At 53.6% G+C, this 15,490-nt stretch overlaps 1 protein-coding gene across 1 annotated transcript in view; it reads left to right on the forward strand.

The window, feature by feature from the left end:
* The first annotated feature begins 6 nt into the window (after positions 1-6).
* The window catches only part of Jph3 (junctophilin 3), a 52,786-nt gene continuing 37,302 nt past the window's right edge, over positions 7-15,490 (forward strand). Inside the window, exon 1 of the mRNA XM_005345782.2 lies at positions 7-516. Coding sequence (XP_005345839.1) covers positions 135-516 — 382 coding nt within the window. The 5' untranslated portion in view covers positions 7-134. The remainder of the gene's footprint in view (positions 517-15,490) is intronic.

The following is a 15,490-nucleotide window of genomic DNA, read 5'->3' on the forward strand; positions in this document are numbered from 1 at the left end:
CCCACCCCCCCGAAAAGAGCATCGCAACAAAAAGCCAGCCAGCCAACCAAGACTCCGGTTTGTTGATCGCCTTGTTTTTGGTTTTTTTTTTTTTTCTTTCACCGCTTGCGGGATTCGCAAACCGCGTTACATGCATGTCCAGTGGGGGTAGGTTTAATTTTGACGATGGAGGGTCCTACTGCGGAGGCTGGGAGGACGGCAAGGCGCACGGCCATGGCGTCTGCACCGGCCCAAAGGGCCAGGGCGAATACACCGGCTCGTGGAGCCACGGCTTTGAGGTGCTGGGCGTCTACACCTGGCCCAGCGGCAACACGTACCAAGGCACCTGGGCGCAGGGCAAGCGCCACGGCATCGGCCTGGAGAGCAAGGGGAAGTGGGTGTACAAGGGCGAGTGGACGCACGGATTTAAGGGGCGCTACGGTGTGCGGGAGTGCACGGGCAACGGGGCCAAATACGAAGGGACCTGGAGCAACGGACTGCAGGATGGCTACGGCACGGAGACCTATTCGGATGGAGGTAGGTGAGGGCAGCGGGGGTGGGGGAGGAATGGGGACCGTCCCCCTCTTTCTCCCTCTGTTTATCTCCCGGGAAGTTGAGCCTCGCCTTCCAATTGGGCTATGGGCTCCTGGGGCATCTCTTAGGTTCCCAGGAGGCCTCAGCGGGCCCCTGGCCACAGGTTGCCCCACGCTTGATGGGGACAGTGGCCCGTGCCAACCCAAGGGTTGGGGGCTCTCCAGCAGCAGGGCCAGGCCCCTGCAGCAGCAGCTGAGCCAAAGTCTCGGCATATCCTGAGGAGCAGGCCTGAGATGTGCACCTGCCGGAAGGCCAGGCCGGGCCCTCTGCCACCTCTGGGACCCACTAAGGCAGGAAGGGTCTGAAGATAGACCCTTCCCCTCCCTGTAGTGTTGCCCGCCTGGTGTCCCCAGAGTAAGGCCCCGCTTAGCTTCTTGTTTTCCTGCGGTGCCCAGGGCCTCCCTCAGTCCTAAAGCAACCCAAGCCAATGGAGAGGGAGCGCTGGGAGCGCCGGAGGCGGGGGATGCCAACCAAACCAAACAGCAAGGCAATAAACTTCTAGGTGGTTGGACACAGGCTGTCGAAGCAGGCTGCTGGAGGGAGGGAGGGAGGGAGAAGGCCCATCTGTTTAGCGGGAGCCCAGGAATCTGGCCGTTCAGTGGCTGAATCATTTTCACCTTTAGTTTGGGGATTCGCTCTGCGCCTCCGGTGTAAGATGCCACCACAGTCCGGGTAGAGCCAGTGCTGAAAGCCAGGAAACTGCTAGTGTGGTGATTTCTGTTCAGAAGTCCTGGCTGGCTTGGCCGCCTCCACCTTATCTGGACACTCCCGTGCCCACTCCTCAGCAGTGCTAAGACCTCCGCAATAGTTAGAGGTCCTGGAAATCAGACCCCCAAAGCCGACTCTGCCTGGAGCCTGCCCCCACCCCCTGGCGCTCATCCCAAGAGGCTGTTCTCTTGCCTCCCTCTGGGCCTGGGCGGGTTTGGATTTTTCGGGCATGGATGCCTGGGAAGGGAGTGAGATGCAGCAATGACTTGGGCTTCTGCCGGGGATCCGATGGAGCCTGTGTGTGTTCTCGGTGCCTGAAGCCAGCTCCTGCCTGAAGCCAGCACCTGCTCCCGGACACATCTAGGAGTGATCAGGGCTGGAAAGTAATTATTATTTTGGCTTATGCAACTGAAAGGCAGGGTTCGTTATTACCCGAAGAGGAGGCGGAGTCTGGGCAGTTAATTATATAATGCTCCTGCCTGTCTGCGCCTTGCCCAGCCCTGGTCCCAGGTGGCCTTTTCTGTACTGTTGTTTTCGTGGATTAGGCTGGAGAGTTTCCCTGACCCTGGGGCATTGAGGCCCTCCTGAGGTTCCAGGTGTGTGTGTGTGTGCATGTGTGTTGTGTGTGTGCGCACACGCACGTGTACTCACACAGTCTTGGTTAGGTCCTTGCAGCAGGTGTGGGTGGCCAAAGTGGGTGGTCGAGCAGCCTGGTGTTCCCAGCAGGGATCCTTAACAGACAGTTGTGGCCCAGGGCAGTCAACACTCAGGGCTCTGGATAGACTGTTTTGCAAAACTGTCTTCTAGGGGTTTCTGCTCTGGAACAGCTGTCTTGGTGCCCTGGGGTGACTGGACCTATCAGAAAGGGAGAATCCCAGAACACTTGAGGGTGGGGCCCTGTGCCCAGGCCTGCCCACACCCACATCTATCTCCATTGGCTTAAAATTCTTACCTCCCCATCAACAAATGTTTATTGAACACTTACTATGGCCAGATGCTGTAAGCTCTGGGAACTCAGAAGCAGGCAAAGCAGGCATGATCTTTCCAAGTGTTCACTTAAGAGGATGGTAGCGATTCTCCATGGGGAGTTGGGAGCAGGCACTGGGTCCTCCAGGGACTCAGAGCCTGGTGGGCTGAGAACATCCCATAGATGACTTCCTGGGGATCTTGGCCCTCTCCTGGGAGCTTTCCAAGCCGTTGGCCTCCTGTAGTATTCCCTGCTCCCAAATCCTCCCTGATCCAGCCTGCTTTGAAGGTGAAGTCAGTCGGTCCAGGGTTGTGTGTGAGCGGAGGTTCAGAGCCTAGCCTTGTAGCAGAGCCCCACGGGTCTGGGACCACGATCCCTTGTTTCTCATGACCCGACCTTGCCCGGGTGGCTCCTTTTGTCCTGCACCCCTCAAGACGATCACAGTTCTTAGCACTTTCCCTGAGTGCATAGCAGGCATGTGGGTCTGGGCTTCAGGGCCAGTTCCCCAACTCTTGGCTGTTGACAGAGCACGACTAACCTCAAGCCGGCCCTTCTTGCTCTGGACATTCAGGTACAGGTGTCCAGATCCAATTTTCTGAGCATGATCAGCTTTTTGTTAGGAAGGGGTAATTTTTGGGACATCCCCACCCAGTTTTCCCTGAGGAAATCCTTTTGTGAACTCTGGCTGGGGTGTGATCAACTGCAGGAGAGGGTCAAGGCCTGGGAACCACATCCTCGAACCTGGTGGGTACATGGTCCTCAGTTGAGGATGACTGGTTCTCTTGAGTGAATCGTCCCAACTTCAGCACTCGGGCTTTCTACAGAGGTGAGAGTTTGGGGCAGAGGTGAGCAACATAACTCCACAACTTTTGCTCCATGTCCAAGGCTGACTTGGAGAAGCAGTGATTGCCACGAGCAGAAAATGTACTCTGCCTTCAGCTGCACTTGGTACAAAATCCGCTTCAACTAGGGACACTTCTGCCAAGTCCTCCTCCGGCTTGCCCTCCCCCAGGCACAGTTAGGCATCGCTCCTGATGTGAGCCCAGGGAACGACTCCTGAAGTCCATATGAGGCCCCAGGGACAGGGTGGGGGCCACAGGAGGACAAGCTTTTGGGGCATTGGCTACTTAGCCTTGAGTCCTGGTCTTTCCAAGGATCTGCTTTGTGACTCTGGGCAAGTGGCTTAACCTCTCTGAGCTTCTGTACCTTTGTCTTTGCAAAAGGATAGTACCATGGAGTGGGCGAGGATGAGCTGAGGATGGAGTTTTAGGCTCTGCCAGGGACAAAGTGGGCATTCGTTTTATCTTTCCAGTTCATGTGCAGAGAACCTATCTGTGAACAGCTCCTGGGAGAACAACACAGGCAGGTCTGAGGTCACGGTACAGGTGACAAGTCAGAGGTGACAGGAAATATTTACCGTGTCTTTTACACTTCCCATGTCACACACTGGGCAACAGGGACTCGGAGCCAGGAGCCTTGAGGAGAGCTGGGACTCTAAGTTAGCTTTTATTTGCTTTGCCTTTTTATAAACTCCCTTTGTGAACTGCCGGCTGCCTCTCCTACATCCACGTTTCCCATGCCGGGGGCAGCACCCTGGGTACATGCAGATGCCTGCTCTGGCACCCATCACTGTTGTTGCATTGAGACCCTGGGACCTCCTTTCTTTCTGAAGATAAACAAGGCTTCCTCTGGATGCCTTGGACCAAAAGTCACCCCCCCCCATAAACCCTCCCACACTGAGAGATGAGTCATCGTACGCCCCGGCCTCCCCACTCCCCATACGAGCAGGTCCCGTTCACCGGCCCAGATTCCACAGCCCACACACATCACACACACCCACGGTAAGAACTCAGATCCACCCAGGCGCCTGCGCGCGCGCACACTCACACGCACACAATGCACCTGCCACCCTCGGATCTTCCACCCCGGCCCCCGAAGCAGCCACATGCATCTCTTGGCTTTGTTTGCTCTGCCATAGCTGAGGGCTGGGAGTACCTGCCGCCCTGTAAATGTGGGGTTCTCTTGAAAAGGTGGTGCAGCTGCTTCCATTTTAAACGTAAGCCTCTGGCATTGCTGGCCCTTGTGAAGAGAAACTGTTATCAGACAACACAAACAGAACCCAGGGCCTTGCTGTGCTGAGTGGACACTGCCGCCGGACACTGCCAGCGAGCTCTGTCTCCAGCCCCTTTTCACTTTTTTTTTAAATTTTATTTTGGATAGGGTCTTGCTAAGTTGTTTAGGCTGGCCTTGAACTGGTGATCCTCCAACCTCAGTCTCCTGAGTGCTGGGGATTCCAGGTCCGTGTTACCATGCCTGGCTACGTAAACTACCTTCCATGCTGGACTGTGAGGGAAGCCTTGATCGAAAACACTAGACTAAGGGGCCACAACCAGCCCATCAGCCCATGCACACAGATGTTCTCCCCTGGACTCTGTGTCTCTCTTCACTGCTGAGGCAGGGGGATGGTGACAGGCTCCGTCAGGTGGAAAGAGCAAGAGAACCGACGACTAGTTCTGTGTTCCAGTTATAGCTGAGAAAGAGGGGTCGGTGAGAAGTGTTCCCTCCCCGACCCCAGCCCCAGCTGCTGGCACTGGGGCCCTGATGTCAGCCTTGAGGGTCAGCATTTCCCTTGAGAGTGGTGTCCAAGAGCGCCTAGCGTGGAGTGTCGGGTGACCTGAGGTGTGAGGACCTGGGCTAGAGAGAGGGTGACTCTGGAGGAGGTAGTGCCAGTGTCCCAGATGAGGACACATCCTCCTCAGCACCCTAGGACTCCACAGTTCTTGGTGTGGCTCCTGGGCTATGCTTGCCCGTGGTCTCCGTAGGAGCCCCTCCCTGCTGGCCGCGGAGGAGATGCCACTGGATAAGATTCTGGGCTTTTTTGGCATACTTGTTGTATTTTATTCCTTTTGGGACAGGGGCTTACTGTGTAGCCCAGGCTGGCCTGATGTTCCCTCTGTAGCCCAGGCTGGCCTGATGTTCCCTCTGTAGCCTAGGCTGGCCTGATGTTCCCTCTGTAGCTCAGGCTGGCCTGATGTTCCCTCTGTAGCTCAGGCTGGCCTGGTGTTCCCTCTGTAGCCCAGGCTGGCCTGATGTTCCCTTGGTAGCCTAGGCTGGCCTCATGTTCACTCTGTAGCCCAGGCTGGCCTCATGTTCACTCTGTAGCCTAGGCTGGCTTGCACCCTTCAGATATCCTTATGCTTCCACTCTTACGTAGAGATCCCTTTTTAAAAATGCTTAGCAAGTTTTAAATTTGTCATTGTTGTGTGTATGATGTGTGGGCAAGTGTGGGTGTGAACCTGCCACGTCGTGTGTGTAGAGGTCAGAGGACAACCTTCTTCTTCAGGCTCACACAGAAAGTGCCTTTCCCCACTTGTCTAGCTCATTGGCCCGCTTGTTGTTGTTGAGACAGGGTCTTGTGTAGCCCAAGTTGGCCTTGAACTCTCTGTGTACTTGTGGATGACCCTTTAACTTTATTTAGTTTTTCAAGACAGGGTTTCTCTGTAGCTTTGGAACCTGTCTAGGAGCTAGCTCTTCTAGAGCAGGCTGGCCTCGAACTCACAGAGATCCGCCTGCCTCTGCCTCCCGAGTGCTGGGATTAAAGGCGTGCGCCACCATCGCCCGGCCGCCCCACTTTTACTTCTTATCATCCAGCCTTGACCTCCTGAGCTGGGATTATAGGTGTGCTTCACCACACACACATGTTGTTGGAGATCAAATCCAGGGCTTCTTGTGTGCTCTGCAAGCTCTCTACCAACTGAGCTACATCCCCAGCTCTGGGGTCCATTATTTTTTGTTGTTGTTTTTTTTGGTTTTTCAAGACAGGGTTTCTCTGTGTTTTTGGAGCCTGTCCTGGAACTAGCTCTTGTAGACCAGGCTGGTCTCAAACTCACAGAGATCCGCCTGCCTCTGCCTCCCGAGTGCTGGGATTAAAGGCGTGCGCCACCACCGCCCTGCTGGGGTCCATTTTTTTAAAAAAGGATTGATGTGTTGATTTGTTTGGGCCCCTGTGTGCCAAGCTCCATGTGCAGAGGTCAGAAGACAACTTGCAGGGCTTGGTTCTCTCTTTTCACCATGTGGGTCCAGCAGAATGGACACAAATCATCAGGCTTATCAGCAGGCGTGTTTACCCAATGAGCCATCTCTGACCTGGGTTTCAAGTTGAGCTGGCTGACGTCTGGGTGGGTGGCTCCTCTGAGATGGACCGAAGATCTTCAGCACCTTGGATAGCGCCCCGGCTCGCCTATTGCTCTGGACTCAGAAGTCAAGCAGATGACGTTCTGGGGCCAAACCCACTGGGCTCAAGAGTAAATGCTTGGCCCTGAACTCTCCTGTCTGTTGTGTGCCTAGTCGGTGTGTCTACTGGCTGGTCTGTCTTACCCCATGCTACGCCTTGCTCACCTTCTAGTGCTGTTGAGGTGGGTTTGGGTGAAGCTTCAGGAAGGCTGACTGCCCTAAGTGTAGTCCAAGGTTTACGACCCTCTTTGGTTGTCTGCTGGGGTCACGGCATGTGGCCGGTGCTCAGCTGAAGGCAGACAGAGGAATGGTTCTGTCTGGTGGCTGACGAGAGAGCGTCTTGTGCTTTCTCTTTAGATTGGCCTTAATGGATTAATCACCTAGGCCAGTCCTGCCCACCCCACTGGCCTTGGCCTCTAGCCACTTGCAACCATTTGCATTTGAATCTAATTAAATGTAAGGCAATGTAAGGAGTCAGCTCCTTGGTGCAGCGGCCACGTCTCAAATGCTCTATGGTTTGTGGAGCAGTGGCTGCTATGGTGCACAGCAGACAGAGGGACTGTTCCTGTCACTGCAGAAAGGCCTGCAGGATGTGATGGCCTGGCGTGTGGTCCCCTTGCAGGAAGGGGTGTTGCTGGTGGGCACTGCCTTGTGGCCAGGGACTAAATATTGCCATCATGTGGTGGTCACTCCATGAACTTGAAAATGAAGGTAACGTTTACTTTCCTCATTGTTCCTGATGTCCATTTCCTCTGGACAGCTGGAAGAATCTCCATACGATGTATGTCTGTGGTCAGCCTCCCATTTGGCCTCTTTCTACTATATCCCTGCCAGAGTATTTTATTACTGGCTTGGACAATCAGCATTTGAGAAATTTAATCGTGATACTGGCCTAACAGTGAGATGCCCTCATGTCTGGAGATGGTTCTGGACCCCCACTGAGCAAGCACAGACCTTGTAGGGTGCTGGAAAGAGATGGTCCATGGCCCTCTCTCTGCCTGCGGGAGAACCACCTCTCGGCTGCTGCCCTCCTCAGATGGAAGCATTTGGGACATCAAGAGGCTCTCACAGAGCAGCTACTGTGTTCAGGAGACAGTGCAGCCACAGGGTCCGCCTTGCAATTGCCTGCGCTTGTTGCCTGGGCCTTACTGAGTGCAGGGCCTGGTTTACAGGAGCAGAGGAGACAAGATAAAAGAAAGAAACAAGAAATAGGGTGACATGGTCTCCTGGAAAAGCAGGCCGTCTGGATACAGATGCAAAAAAAAAAATATGTACTATAATTTGTTGTCTGTCCTGCCTGACTTTAGGGATGCTGAGGGCAAGTCCCACAAGTCAGTGTTTCACGTGCATCCTGAAGGAGCAGCAGAGACCTCCCAGGGCGGGGGGGGGGGTCCAGCTGTGTCTGGAAGCTCACCCCAGATTCCTAGCTTCGTGAGAATCCTCCACTCCGTCCTCTACCTCAGTTTCCTATTCTCTGGGGTGGGGCATTGACCTCATCCTGTGCAGCAGGTGCTGTCTCCCCACTTCCCAGCAATGTTGCAGGTGGTCACCCAAGTCTAGGAGGGGCTCTAAGGTGCAAACGCCATCCTGAGAACTAAGACCTGGTGCTTCCTGCCAGTCAGCAAGGCATGGGCTGCCTCTCCGAGTCTAGGCCAGCATCTGTGACAGGACCATGCAGAAGGAGAGCCTGAACACAGATTGTCAGCCTTCTTGAATTTCTGGGCTGGGATATCACTCAGAAACATAGACATCTTACAGACTCAGGTGAGGCCGGTGCCAGCCCTGGGAGTGCTCTGAGAACCACGGCTTGACTGGGTCCCTCCCAACCCTGCGGCACACTAGAACCACTGTGTGGTCCTGGTTGTACCCCTACCTCAGCTGAGTGGTGTCTGGAGCACTCTGTGGGACACCTGGGCTCACCCAGAAGTGCAGGTAAAGGGGCAGCTGAGCCCTGGGGATGCCCCATGAACTCCCCAGGTGAGGCTGATTCCTGCCTCCAGAGAAGCCCTGTTGGTCCAGAACACTCCAGCTTACATCAGAACCCTGAGCGTGCATCCCTCTCTGCTGGTGCCCTGGTCTTGTTTCAAGTATTTCAAGGCTGTGGAAACAAGACTCTTAGGGAGTGGCATCCCAGGCTGGTGTTTGAGAAAAGCAGATGGACCCCAGGATGGTTGTGGCAGAGGCAAGTGTCAAACCCTGGGTCAGTGCTTCAGGAAGCTGCTCAGGGGCCTCCTTAAATATATGCAAAGCAGACTAGACATTTCCAAGCTCAGTGGTGATGTTGTAGTCTCTGCCACTGTCTTCAGGTGGCCTTCTCTGTGGCTATGATGGCTAATTTTGATTGGAGGGTTGATTGAACTAGGGCACTGGTGAGACCACCTTTGGGTGTGTTTGTGAGAGCATTTCTAGAGAGAAATAACCGTGTTGGAAAGATACCCTGAATGTAGGAACCATCAACTTGTATTGAATAAAAGGAAAAGGACAGATTAAAGTGAGCCTCTCCACCCCTCCCCCCGCACTGTGAGAAAGCAGCTCCCCCTCCCACTGCCACAGCTGTGACCTCCCTCTTGCAGACCTGTGACCATGTGCACTGCCTCACCCATAGTGGGACAGAGTTGACAGTCACAACCTAGAGCCCCCCAAACTGTAATCCAGAATGCATAATTTACATACTGCTCTCTTCAAAGAGATTAGGAAAGTAAGGGCTATGGTGTGTATGTGTGTGAGGTCATGTGGTTGATGGACAGCAGAACCCAAATGGTGTCCATACTCTCGCCACCATCCCCTAGTTTCCTGACGGAAGGTCATGTGTCAGCCACCCCCTTCCTTTCTAGATAAGAGACCAGAGCAGTGAGGAGCTCTGGCTGTGGTCTCAGCCTAGCAGCAGGCTGATCTCTGTAGGGCTGTGCCCAGTCAGTGCTAAGCCCCTTGACAAAACCACTCACTCTCTGGCAGAAACATAAAGGCCTTTGCAGTCTCGTGGTGCTCTGCGCCCTTCGAGGTGTTCACAGAGCCCCAGAGAGGAACACTGTGCTCACCACAAATGCCTGGACCTGCTCTGCTGGGTCTCCTCTTGCACAGCAAGGACAAGAACAGGTAGATGGCCAGAGCCAGAAGGGCTCTTCAGGAGAGTAAATCTGAAAGTGGGGGCTGAGGCCATGTGGCAGAGGCAGATTTTGCCACCCATTGCATCTGCCACCTCCACTGGCCACCCCACCCCGACTCCCTCTCCACAGCATAGGGTACCCAGCGTCTTTCTTGGGCCTGAACCTGGCCCCCAGCTCGGCAGAATGGACTTAAATGTTTCTTTGGGTTGCATTAGCAAACATCCCAGACCTTGACTGCTCAGTCTCCAGACAGGGAGAGCGGAGCTCCCTCACCCCACTGGGCAAATGTGCAGCTGTTGCTCCGAGAAGCCATGGAAGTGAGGAGGGCTGGGTCAGGGACACAGCCTTTGCCATCTGGGGGATCTGAACAGGCTGCTTGTTCTATGTGCAGGGTCAGGCAATGGAGACTCTTTACTATGATGGTGCTGAGGTCCCAAGGACCGTCACCCCTCAAGAAGCACCCGTCTCCTGCTCATTGTCCCTGGGAAGGGGAAGTGTTCATTTCAGGAAGAGCCATGACCAGTTTCCACAGAAAGAGTTTCCAACACAGAGGAAGGCCAGGGGAGACCTCCCAGAACTTCTGGGTGGAGCAGCCTCTGAGGCCAGCGTGATGGTTCGGTTTTTTGTCTGCTCTAACTAGAGTCACCTGATAAGAGGGAACCTTGATTGAGGACTTGCCACCATCAGGTTGTCCTGTGGGCAAGTCTGTGGGCCAGCTTCTTGATTGACGATTGATGTGGGAAAGCCTAACCCACTGGGGGCAGTGCCATCCCTGAGCGGGTGGTCCTGGATGCTATAAAAAGGCAGGCCGAGCAAGTCATTTGGAATAAGCCAGTAAGCAGTGTTCCTCCGTGGGTTCTGCCCTGACTTTCCCTAGTGATAGATGTGGCAAGGAAGTGGGAGCCAAATGAAGCCTTTCCTCCCCGCAAGCTGCTCTTGGTCAGTTATTACCACAGTAACAGAATGGAAGCCATGGCAGTCGCTATCACAGCCCCATGGGCATGCTCAGAAGCCGGTGTGTGTTGCGCTTTGCACCCGAGAGGGAGAAAATGACATTTTGATAACGTTTTGGGTGATAACTTTATTGAGATATAATTCACATAAAGTTCATTCTCTTCCAATGCATGCGTTAGTATTTTGTGTTTTTATTTTGTTTGTTTTTGAGTATATCCATAGTTGGGTTCTCATCACTAGTCTAACTTTTTTACTTCATTTTTGTCTCTGCGTGTGCATGAGGGTGCATGTATGTGGCGAAGATTTGGGCTCATTCCTGAAGTGAAGATGTGTTGTAAGGAGCCAATGAAGGACTTGGGCTTTGGGGGGCAGGTGCTGAGGGAGGCCCTAAGCATTAGGGTCCACTCCACACTGGTGCTGTCTGAAAGACAGGCAGCTTTCTAGGGAGGGGACTGTGGGGACAGAGCTGTGATTGCCTGGAAGCATCTCTCCTTTGTTTTTGCTAGAGAGGGATGGTTGGCATTTGTGGGTGGCACAGTGACCTCATTATCCTGTTCTAGGGGTGACCTTGTATGCAATTGACACTCTAGAAGGCAGTTCACACCCAGAAAGACATTGATGGGGGTCAGGGGCGCGGGGGTGGGATTAGCACAGGCACGTAGGTGGCCAGTTGCTCTCTTGCGCTGATGGCGTTAGGGCCACCTCAGGCCTGTGCTCTGCCTCCCGTCCCCTTGCTGACCCTTCCTCAGCCCGTGTCTGTGTGCTCCGATTTCATAACTGAAAGAAGTTTCCAGAAAGTCCACCTGTCTCCTTCTCTCTTCCTGGCTTGAGTCTGAGCTCAGCTGCCCAGTGAACACTGAAGTCCCCATGCCTGTCAGACAGCAGCCAGAGAGAACCTCGGTACCCAGAGACCTCTGGGGGACCCAAGAAGGCTGACCTGGGCTTCCTGAGAGCCGGGCTTTCTTCTGCCCTCCCTCATCGAAGCCGCCCTGTCCCTCAGCTTCTCCACATGGATGTCCCTTTCCCTGACTGGTGTCCCTGGGGGCTGCAGGGGCAGATGTAGGGGTACAACCTCTGCTGTCCTTGTCCCTGGGCCTCCTTGGCTGGCCACTCCAGTGTCCGGCAGAGTGGGTGGGAGGCTGATCTCCAGCTTCACAGCCAGGGCAGGCCACCTGTGCAGTGCTGTCCAGGGTTGTTTGTGTTCATTGGGACTGGACATGCCATCTCCATGGAGGACAGTCACAGGCCTGGCTTCAAGTTGAGGCCAGTGAAAAGAGAATGTGATCTCTACCCACTTCGCTTGGTCAGCCCCTGCCCATCCTACCTCTCCTTACAAAAGGCCAGGGCTGGAATCAGAGACCAAGGCTGGCCTTAGCCCCAGCCTCCTCTCTGCATGGGACACGTGGGTCCTCTGAGTTGGTTTTGGGTGTTTCGTGGAGGTTTAGGGGTATGGCTGGGCCATACCCCTGGCCCGCAGCACAGCTTTCTGGGAAGTCCTTGTCATGGGTGGTCTCCACAGAGCCCCAGAACGGATTGAGTAGTTCTGAGCATAACGATAATAGAACATCCCTGTTTGTTCCCACTTCTAGGCTAGATGGAGGACTTGGATGACCAGCAGAAGGGAGCAGGACCCCTTCACCCCATGGTCAGGGAAAACGAAGGCTGTTGCTGACTCCCCAAATTTGGTGAAGCTCACCAGAGGCCCAGCATTCCTCTGGGTGCAGATGGAGGTTTCCCACTGACCCATGGCCTAGAAGCAAAACAGACACGGAGCCCTTGTTCTCGCAGAGGATTCAGGGTCAGTCCTGGCACCCAGGCGGCAGCTCATAATTGTTTGTAACCCCAGTGCCAGAGGGTCTGACACCCTTTTATGACTTCAAGAGGCACTAGGTACACCTATGGTGCACAGACAGACCTGCAGGAAAAACACCCATAAATTAATAAATTAATCTAAAAATAAACTCAACTTTATTGACATAAAATCTACACCATTCATAGTTCACTCTTTTAAAACGTGTTGCTTGCTGGGCAGTGGTGGCATCCATCTTTAATCCGTGCACTCGGGAGGCAAGGGTGGGTGGATCACTGTGAGTCTGAGGCCAGCCTGGTCTACAAAGTAAGTTCCAGGACAGCCAGCGCTACACAGAGAAATCCCACCTCAAAACAAAACAACAACAAAAAATGAAGCACATGCACCTTGGTGGTTTCTACAGTGTCCTGAAGTCCTAAATCATCAGCACAGGCTGTCTGTTGTCCAGCAGTTTGTCTGTCTCAGGAAGAAACCTGGCACCTAAGGATCATTTCTCTGTTTTTCAATCTCAGCCCCTGAAGGTCACCTGCTCTCAATCCTCTGGATCTGCCCAAGCTGGGGGTGGCTTTGAGCAGCTGGTTTCTGTCACCAACGTTCATGTGTCCAAGGTCCATGCACATGGTGTCAGAGTGTTGTTTCTTTCCATAGCTGAGTAATATTCTGTTGTCAAGATGGACCGCACTGTTTTTGTCCTTCCTCCAGTGGTGTACGTGTGGGTGGCTTCTGTCTTTGGGCTGTGTGGACATCATCGCTGTGGACCGTCATGGTGAACATTCACATGGAAGATGTGTGCATTTTGCTTTCTTTTCTCCAAGTGTGGTGGTTTACTTCCTGTGACTGTGATGAATTTCTGAGATTAATCAAACTGTATAGAGAAAGAGAAGGCTTGGAGATCCCAGGCCAGATTGGCCTCCATGCCTTTGGGCTTGTGGGAAGGTGCACACCATGGTGGGAATACCATAGTGGACACACAAGAGGAAGGGGCAGGTGGACCCCATTATAGCCTTCAAGGGCACACCCCAGTGTCTTAAAGGTCCCGCCACCTCCCTATAGCTCTCTGCTAGGGATTGGCCCCGGTGGTATCCGATCCAGCCCGTGACACTAGAGGAAATGCTTACCGCGGGGTGACATGAGGCTGAATGTTTGAAGAGCTTCTCCAGTCACATCTCATGTTCTGGAAGCTGAACCTGCCCCAGGACCATGTTTGGCAGAAGCTGTAAGATGATGGGCCGGCTGGGGTTGCCAAGCACGTGGTGCATGGTAGGGAAACCCGTTTTGAGTGCTCAGCTCCATCCTTCTGGCATAGGCTTCTTCCTGTCCTCTTTCCATGCCCTGCAGCCCAACCCTTGAGGCAGGCCAGCTACCCACTGAGAGTCCCTGGACGTTGGGTGCTGAGAACCACAGCTTGCCGTGTGCATGATGAGCAGAACCAAGGTCACATCTCCATCCCCGAGGTTCTGAGTTGCCAGCAACCTGCTCTCCATCAGGTAGAGGGAAGTTGGAGAAAGGTGGTAAGGATACAGGGAACATGGAATCTCTGGGGTCCTTCACAGGGACAGAGATGCTGGGGACCTCCCTGGGGAGTCACAGAGACCCAAGGAACCTCTGTGGAGACAGAGAGACTTTGGGGACCACTGTGAAGAAACACTGTACTTCTCTAAACCCAAACTGCTGTGAAAGTCACATTAACTATTTTACTAGGACTATGAAGAGCATCCCCATGCTGCTCCAGTGTGGACAGTGGTCAGCCAAGAGAAGTATTACTATGAAGTCCATATGCTCAGGCCACTAGGGTGCAGCCTGTCATTCACAAAGCTGACTGCATCAGGCTTGTCCTTTCGCAGGCTGAGGTGGACCATGCAGGTAGCTCCTCAAGCTGCGTTGACCCTACGCTGCTCATGGTACCTCTCATTCAGGCAGTGTGGAGATGAAGATGGGGTTGCGTTCACAGCTCCGCTGGACTCTGGGTTTGCTCTTGACCTCTCCTTACTCCATGTTTGTGTTATGCAAACGTGATGCATGTGTCCTCCAAAGTGGCCACCTTCTGGTCACCTTCCTGCTTCCTCCATCTGCTGTCTGACGCGTCCCCGGTGGCTGCTTTCCCTCTTGTCAGTCCTGTCTTCCCCTGTCCCTAATCCCGTCTGAGAACGCATGTGCCCACAGTTTATGAAGACTGTGTGTGGTAGACTCAGAGTTCAAGCAAGCCACGCCACCAGCGATGCCACATTCCACAACTAGATACCACATTCCTCCAGAGGCTGGCCTTGCCTCTGTAAGCACGCGGTTGGTGTCAGGTCTTCAACATCCTACCCCAGAAGACGGAGAACCTCGGATTCTCGTCCCCATCTCCTCCCCTGGCCACCGCAGCGTTGGAGTACAACTTTAAAGCGGAATCCATACTTGGTGTTTTTCACCCTTGCCACTGCAAGCTGGATTACTGCTGAGCCAAGCAATGTTCCCCAATGTACATTTTCCGTGCACAATTTGAGTTAGCAATTGACTGTTTTTTAATTGTATTGTTTTATTTAAATCATTGGTCAGTTCCCTCCGCGCAATGGACTCCAGATGCTCAATAAGAAACCCTCTCAATGCAGCCCTTCCTCTCACACCTGTCAGGTCTCTGTCTGTAACCATGCACATCCAAGTCTGTTTCCAGGCCGGTTCTTCGTCTCAGTGCCCCTCCATCATCATTCCCATTTGTTCACCGTCTTCCTCTTTCTTAGGGTCTTCCTTTGTTTTGGTGGACCGCATCCTGCAGTAGCTGTCTGAGAAAGGATGCCTAGAAGGTCACGTTTGTGTGTCTTGATCGCTTGATTGACATGTTGGTGTAGACTGCAGGTGAAAAATCATTTTTATTCAGAGTTGGTGCCTTGTGGGGGGCTCAGTTTCACATCAGGGAAGCCTTGCTGTTGTGCAGTCCTGTGTCATTCTGTCTGTTGGGTTGTGTTTCTTTTGTTCCGTTTTTGTTTTTCGAGACAGTTTCTCTGTGTAGCCCTGGTTGTTCTAGAATTCCCGATGTAGACCAGACTAGCCTTGAACTCAAAGATCCGCCTGCCTCTGCCTCCCAAGTGCTGGGATTAAAGGCGTGTGCCACTAGTATACATATCTTGTATGCTCCATTTTTGTGTTTTTCTGGAA

Source organism: Microtus ochrogaster, chromosome 4 (genome assembly GCF_000317375.1).
Source record: "Microtus ochrogaster isolate Prairie Vole_2 chromosome 4, MicOch1.0, whole genome shotgun sequence".
NCBI classification, from domain to species: domain Eukaryota; kingdom Metazoa; phylum Chordata; class Mammalia; order Rodentia; family Cricetidae; genus Microtus; species Microtus ochrogaster.